Genomic DNA, 7,557 nt, shown 5'->3' on the forward strand with positions numbered 1-7,557 from the left:
ATGGAGGTTCAGGTTGTAATTCTTGAGAGCTTTTGTATAAATTTCAGCTACCTGAAGGTTTTTTCCTCAGTCACTGCTGGTGGGAACACCACAGCTGAACCATGTGTCCACTGAGCCTCTGCTGTTACTTGAGAGCTGCGAGAGTTCAAGGTGGTAACCAGTGTGCTGTGGTATGGAGAGGGCTCCTACTGTCCATGCTCATGTTCTGAAGCACGTGCCACCCCACTTGTGTGTTTGTGTTACAGCAGCACTCTCCCTCTTCTCTCCACTAAACCAACTATTTCCGCTTTTATTATACCTCCCGATTCTTATTAAAATAGATAATTTGGTATTTAAATATGTATTAATTTCTTTGTTGCATGACAACTTCAGACCTCTGTCTATGTAGAACAGAGGCAGCACTGGACGGCCTTTGTATAATACATCTTACTGGTATCATTAACTACCCAATAAGGCAGTATTTTGGCAGGTAAATGTTATATTCCTGGAAACTGGGATGCTTCTAAAACAACTATTTCCTGTAGTACGTATTTTCTGTCCTCTTCCAGCAGTGGATTTCTGTATTGTCATCAACTTTGTGTTCCAGAAGTATCATTTAAATTTTTTTTTGTTTGTTTTCTCTTCGTCTTTTCTTTCCCATAACTGATTTTCTTTTGGGGCCGTGTGTGTGTCTGCAGGTCATCAAAGCTGGAGTGGAGACAACCTGTAAATGCCACGGCGTATCTGGATCCTGCACTGTCCGAACGTGCTGGAGGCAGCTCTCTCCATTCCATGAAATAGGGAAGCAGCTGAAGCAGAAGTACGAGACATCGCTCAAAGTGGGCAGCACTACCAACGAGGCCACGGGGGAAGGAGACATCTCCCCACCCAAGAAGTCCATCCCTGGTCACAGTGATCAAATCCCAAGGACTACGGATCTTGTCTACATTGACGATTCCCCGAGCTTCTGTATGATGAGTAGATACTCACCTGGGACTTCGGGAAGGAAATGTTACAAAGACAAGAACTGCGACAGCATCTGCTGCGGGCGAGGGCACAATACGCAGAGCCGGGTGGTCACCCGTCCGTGCCAGTGCCAAGTCCGTTGGTGCTGCTATGTGGAATGCAAGCAATGCACCCAGAGAGAAGAGGTTTACACCTGCAAAGACTGACGCGTCTTCTGCTTGATGGCAACCCTCGGTGACGGGCGATGGCGATCTATGAGAACTACATATGGAGACAAACAGGGTTTGATTGACCTTCTGGGATCTGAAAGCTATGTTGAGACATAAGCACTTTGTAGGGTACAGGTGACCCAGCTGTGTTGCTGTTTTGTTTTTGTTTTGTTTTCCTGTAGACTGAGTTTTAATGAGGTCCAACCATGTGGAAATAAGTGCCTGTCACACTGGGGTTAGACACCAGTTGACCTTCACCTTAGTTGTCTACGCAGTTTGATGGATCATTTATCCTTGGATCATCTTGATCGTTTTACCAATCCTCCATGGACTCCTGGGCTAATATATTATAACCTATACTATATTCCTGGAGCTTACCCAACTGCTTAGATAACTAAGCAGATACAAATCAAAGATCTTTCTGCTTTGAATGCGATGGTACGGGAAGAGATCAATTTTTTTCCCCTTCTAAAACTGGAGAGAAGTGTGTAGGGTGAGCAGGAATAGCCCTGATGGCTCCTCTCATGGAGTTTCTGCACATCGAGCAAACAAGGCTCTGACAAAGAGACCCACTGTGAGGTTAAGCTTTTGACAACAGCTCCATATCCACGTGCTTTGAGCACCAAATACAGCCCCAAAAATGTTGGGTCCACCGTGTTGCAGACAGAAATATATCCAAGAAAGAGGTTGGGAAGACAGTAGAAAATCAGATCTGCCTGTTCCCTTCAGTCCAATCATGTGTTCTTTTTTTAAAACAACTTCTTTAAATGCCATTTCTTTAGCACTATTGCTGTCTTTTTTATTTTTTTTTCGAAGAACCACTAGATAATTTTGGTTTATTTTGCATGATTAATTTTTTTTTCTTCTCTTCCCGCCTCTTGTTAATCGAATTCACCCTGTGGTAACTGCTTCAGAAAGCTGAACTGGAACTTTTTAGTCTTATGCCAGCTGAATTCGGACGTGTGTTTCTGGGTAGGACAAGAGAAATTCGAGTGCATCTTGGAACACAGTGCTGTCTTGCGTTGTAGAGCAGCTGTCTCGGACTGGATCAGACATCTGGAGGAGCTGACTTTTCTTTTACTAGGTCATCATTCCATTTACTCTAAGCCATGGCAGTGGTACATGACACAAGCTGTATGTAAACCCTATGACCTTAAGATTTATTTTTTAACCACTAGATCAAGAACTGTATTTTTGAAATACAACTGCTAACCCACTATTGGATTCGGAACAACCAATTAACACAAACTATCAAGTGGCCAGAGAAACCAGAAGTTGACTGCAGTGGTAGATCACTCTGATGCTGTGAAATCAATGACAACCTTCAGCATTTCTGTTTTCCTTTGAAGAGGACACTTACAATGTGGGACTTGATGCAGCAATACCCTTCAGTCATTTAGAATGCCTCAACAAAGCTTTCTAAGGAAACACTGGAGAGCGGAGGGCATTTTCTTTCAATTTTGATAGCAATTTTTGATTGTCTGGTAGTAGCAATTCCCACCAGTTTTTACGTAAGCCATTGATCTGGTTCTTACAAGAGGAAAGCTGGAGTTTTTCAAGCAGTTGTAGATGTTAGCCAAGCAAAAAGAGAGCAGTTTTCCAAGATGGACCAGTATTTTTCAATGTGTTTTTTTTGGTTTTTGTATTTTTTTTTTCTTTATTTCCCCCCCAAATAGCAGCCACTAATATATAAGATGTTCATGTGCATCTACTGGGAGGAGAAAGGATATTTTTTCTTTTTTATTGGTAACAAACACCTGCAGTCCAGCTTGGCTCATCAGCATAAAATCTTGAGGTGGGGGTATGGAATATTACTGTTAACAGCCCTATGGTCCTGCAAAGTGAAGCGTACTGTCTCTATTTTTTTTTATGTTTGCTTATTTGCTGTACAATTCTGGAGGTCGGGGTAGTGCTGGAGAAGGAGGAATACACAGGTGGTGTTTGTCCCACCACGACAAATCCGCGGTGGTGCTTTCGACGCAGAACGTTCGCAGGAAGGTCTCGCAGCTTCTGGGAGATGCACCGCTCCGAAAGTCACCTGCAAGCAGTTTATCTAATGGTTTAGAAAGCAAACTGACTAGAAACCTATTACTCAGTGTGTGCGTGTGTGTATATATGTATACACACACGCAGACACATAAATATATATATATAAACAAACATTTATTTATTGTAAAGCCCTTCAGAAGGACCTTCTTATGGTTTCAATGTGGTATTATGTTAAATTCTCTTTCTCCCTCTGTCTCTTCTCACACATGTGTGCAAACTCACTGTTACGTTTTTGTGTGTGTGTTAGAATAGCTCTTCCCCTCCACGGATCCAAACATGCTCAAAACATGAGGATTTTTGGGTCTGAATTACTATTTCTGGCTCCATTCTTTAAAAAAAAAAATAATTCTTAATTAAAGAAGGGGCCACAATTTCTGTGCATTATTACTATAATTAATTATTGTTGTTATTATTATTTTTATATTTAAACCGTGGGCCTCATTTTCCTTCTTTTCACTGGTGTCTCTGTCTCCGTTGACCTCGCTGGAGTAACTCCACATTGCACTGGTGTGAGAGGAGAATGAGTCCCTAGATGCAGAAGAGAGGGCAGTGTTGGCATCGATACAAAAATGGGGAGAAAATGCCTGGGTTGGATGGGATTGGGGTACTTTGGTGTGTTTGGTGGCCGGATGGAGAGAGATTTGGGTGGGCAATAAGGCAGACTTGTCAAAGCTTGACTAGAAGAAAGCGGCAAAGAGTGAATGAACTACTGAGTGAAAGAGCTCTTCTGTATATTATAACTCACGCACTGAAGCCTGGATGCTTTCTGTAAGTATTTAAAAAAAAGAAAAAAAAAAAAAAACCACCACAAAAAATTGTATTTATGTTAATGTGGATATATTACTTGCCTGTTATATATTGTAAATAGCAAGGTTTATTCTCCTGTGGTTAAAAAAAAAATTATAAATAACTAAATAGTAGCGAGGCACATGTGTAAAATGTATAGGCAGTGTATAAAATATACTAACACTCTGAAATCAGGAGAACTCGTCTTCTTGGCCTTTTGACCTAGGGTGGTAAAACATATGTGGGTTATTTTTCTTCTTCTTCCCACCACGTTGTTTGTGTTTTGGGGGTGTGGGGGGTGTTTAGTTCCATCGTTTTCTGATGTTTGCCTTATCTTTGAAGAAAGAATGGGGGGAAAGCCTCATTCTGGAAAGATCCAGTGGAGCTTGAGTAGAATGAAACAAGAAGCAGCTGGTAGAAAAGTTGTCAATCCCTCTCGAAACCTGCTCAAGATCTTGACCTGGGTTTTATGGTGTTGATAGACGTGTGTTGGAATTGAATTAACCTGTGGAGCAGGAGCTTCTGCTTGTGCTGCTCTATACACGAGTTAGAAAACTGTAGACAAGAGGCCCTGGAGTCCTTTATAAAGCATTGGGTAGTGTCTTGTAAGAGCTTTTTTTGTTCCAGCTATATGAAATTGGATTTTTCCAGAGAGGCTGATTCTACCACCATGACATTGGATTTCCAGTGCAATTCAATGCAGTTGCTAATTTTTGTAGAGCTTCTACAAGAGTAGATTTGGGTCCCTGAATCTTTCATAGTGTCACTTCATTAAAAAAAAAAGTGCAAAGCAACTTTTTCCCTTTTTCTGACCCCCAGAGAAACAGGTTTTTACAGCAGATGTAACTGGAGAAGAGTGGATGGGTGTGCGGGAGGTCTCTGCTTTCTGATTCCCTTTCACCCCTTGTCCCCGCAAAAGTGTCAAAGTGTTGGTTCTCCTAAGCTGATCCAGCAAGACTTGCAAGATCAGTTTTGGGGTGGGGGGGTGCAACCATTATTTATATAACTTTTTTATTAATTTTTTTAAAAGAGAAGTTAGCTGATGGAAGAATATTTTTTATTGAATAGTGCATTTAGTTATGTCAGAAATATAAAAAAAATATATATAATATTTTTGTAAACAAGGCAAACTGAAAATGTTTGCTGTTTTATATTAGAATTTTCTATTAAAAGAAATAAAACCCCACACAAATAATTGTTGCACCCGTCATCTGTTTTTCAACAAGCTTCTATTCTGTGTGACTGACTCATATATGCCGGATGTGGAGACATGCAAAACAAGTCCTAAACATTACATTCTCATTCTCTCAAAGCTCTCGAAAGATTGAAGTTGGCAAAACAAGTAGTGTTTAATCAAAGGGGCTTCTTTTTTTTTTTTAAATACTAAAAATGAGTTATGAAAAATGAGTGGCTTGTAGTTAAAATACAAAAGCCTACCCTGAAAATTCAAGCTAACCCTTTTATAGTTGTGTGTCCTGGACTTGAGATGGCTCTGGATGCAGGAAATCCTAAATCTATTAATAATAACTAGATATTTGCTGTTAATCTCTGTTGACCTGGGAGGAATAACTCCTAAAAGGTTATTGGGGAGAAAAAAATAATTCGATTACATGGGAAGGTTTAATGAAAAGGACCAAATTCCAGGCTTGATCTAACACAAGAAACTTTTGTCTATTCGAATGGGGCAGTGTAAAACTTTGGAGCTGGGAACTTGGTCTGCTGTGGTTCAGGAAGCCTCTTGTTCACCTTTTGGAAGCAGGAGATGAGTTATGGACCATCTGTTTTCCAAAGAGTTTTTGGGATTACTGGGTTTGAAATAATTTTGGGGTATTTTTTTGTGGTCAACCAGCTCGTACACATCTGCCTTCCTTCAGCACAGGTCTTGAATTTCTTTATTAATCGTTTTTCAGCTGTCCTATTTTAGCCAAAATACGTTAGGTTGGTTTGGCTGTAGTAGGGCTGGACGAGAACCCAGACGAAGGGACAGATTTCTCAAGGGTACTTTCATGGAGTAGATGCTTCTTGAGGTAATTTTCTGGTGGATTATAGTGCCTGTGAAAAATTCCTCCGTTGATGTTGCAGTAAAATTAGGTCTGTTCTGTACTCGATAAAACAGGTGCAGCAAAGCTTTTCATTCCCAGTTTATTCGGCTCTGCTTGCACATCTGTTGTGTTGACTCTGCCTTCCGTGGTCAGCTCGTCCTGCCTTTCAGTTTTCAGGGTGCTAACTAGGTGATGACTTTTGGAGAGCAGCATTTTCCTGTAAGAGAAGTAGTACCTTTTGTTGGCTATTACTGCTCATGTAACTTGAAGGAGGCTCAGTATGACACAGGATCAGGCCTGTAGAAATCCAATGATTGCTTAGGTCAAGCTTAGCACTGTGAATATTACCATTGAACAGCTTTTAGGTTTATTTTTCACTGATGAACGTTGCATTTGACCAAGCTATTTACATGTTCCAGGAAACAATATTTCTGAACAAAACAAACAAAGCAAAAAAGGGGACTCTCTAGTGTTTGTGAGTGTGGAGTAAAAAGGAAATGGATACTGCAAGCACAGTTTAGCTCTGGCATCATGGTAGGCTTCCCGTAACCACACTTCTTCAAGGTCAGGGAGTGAGCAGGGTAGAAGTTAAGACCGTAAATGTTTCAGATGTATAAAATTCAGTAGGTGAGCAGGGGACACACCTGAACAATGCATTTTTCTCGTGTGTTGCTGGCTGCTTTCAGAAATGGGCAAAGCCCTTCTCAGCAGCATTGGACAAGGTGGCCCAAAGGGACAGGAGATTCCTCCTTTGCTCCGTCCTCTCTTTCATCGCAGGGTTGCTCAGGAAGTTCGGGGGAGATGCTGACACGCTTGGCATAGTGGGGCATTTGCAATGGACCTTGATTTGTTCCCTCTTAGATAAGAAATCTTCAGTCTGCAATCAGTGTAGGCACCTCTAGAAGGTGTTTTGGCCCATGTGGATGTACCAGTTTCTCCCTGTTGAAAACAGAAGAGAATAAAGACATAGACACCCAGGTTAATAGAGGTTGGGATGAATTCAGGACTAATCCAGGTATGTGTGGATAACCCTACCAGCTCCCCTCAGGCACAGAGCCACCTGAAACAGCAAACACCAAACTAGCACAGGAAATTTTCCCTGGTTCCACCCCAGTCTCTAAAAATGCCCTTTGAGGCCTGAATGTAAAGTCTAGGATTTGTTTTGCATGCTTAGGATGGCATTTCCTTTTAAAGGGAGGTGGGAATACTAACATGAAGGATTAGTATTTTTCTTTATTTTTTTTTTCCTAATGTCTTATGGGAGCCTAAGTTATTTTTCTCTACCTCATATGTACAGCTTGTAGGTATAAATCTGATTCTGAGTGACTGTTGAGAATGTATTTAAGTTATTTAACATCTTTGTATAACAAAAAAAGAAAAAAACAGAACAAATGAAACAATAAATGTATTTTAAATTATACTTGAAGCCTGCTCCTCTTTCTTTGCATCTATTGAAAAAGGTTTATGTTCAGTGGTTGTGGGAGCCTCTGTGCCTCCCTCATCACTACTCCTGACCCCTGGTCTTG

At 40.9% G+C, this 7,557-nt stretch overlaps 1 protein-coding gene across 1 annotated transcript in view; it reads left to right on the forward strand.

Annotated features, from left to right (window-relative positions):
- Window positions 1-5,651, forward strand: part of WNT9A (Wnt family member 9A) — a 65,666-nt gene extending 60,015 nt beyond the window's left edge. Inside the window, exon 4 of the mRNA XM_065832056.2 lies at window positions 678-5,651. Coding sequence (XP_065688128.1) covers window positions 678-1,151 — 474 coding nt within the window. The 3' untranslated portion in view covers window positions 1,152-5,651. The remainder of the gene's footprint in view (window positions 1-677) is intronic.
- The last annotated feature ends 1,906 nt before the right edge of the window (window positions 5,652-7,557 follow it).

Source organism: Patagioenas fasciata, chromosome 2, assembly GCF_037038585.1.
Source record: "Patagioenas fasciata isolate bPatFas1 chromosome 2, bPatFas1.hap1, whole genome shotgun sequence".
NCBI lineage: Eukaryota > Metazoa > Chordata > Aves > Columbiformes > Columbidae > Patagioenas > Patagioenas fasciata.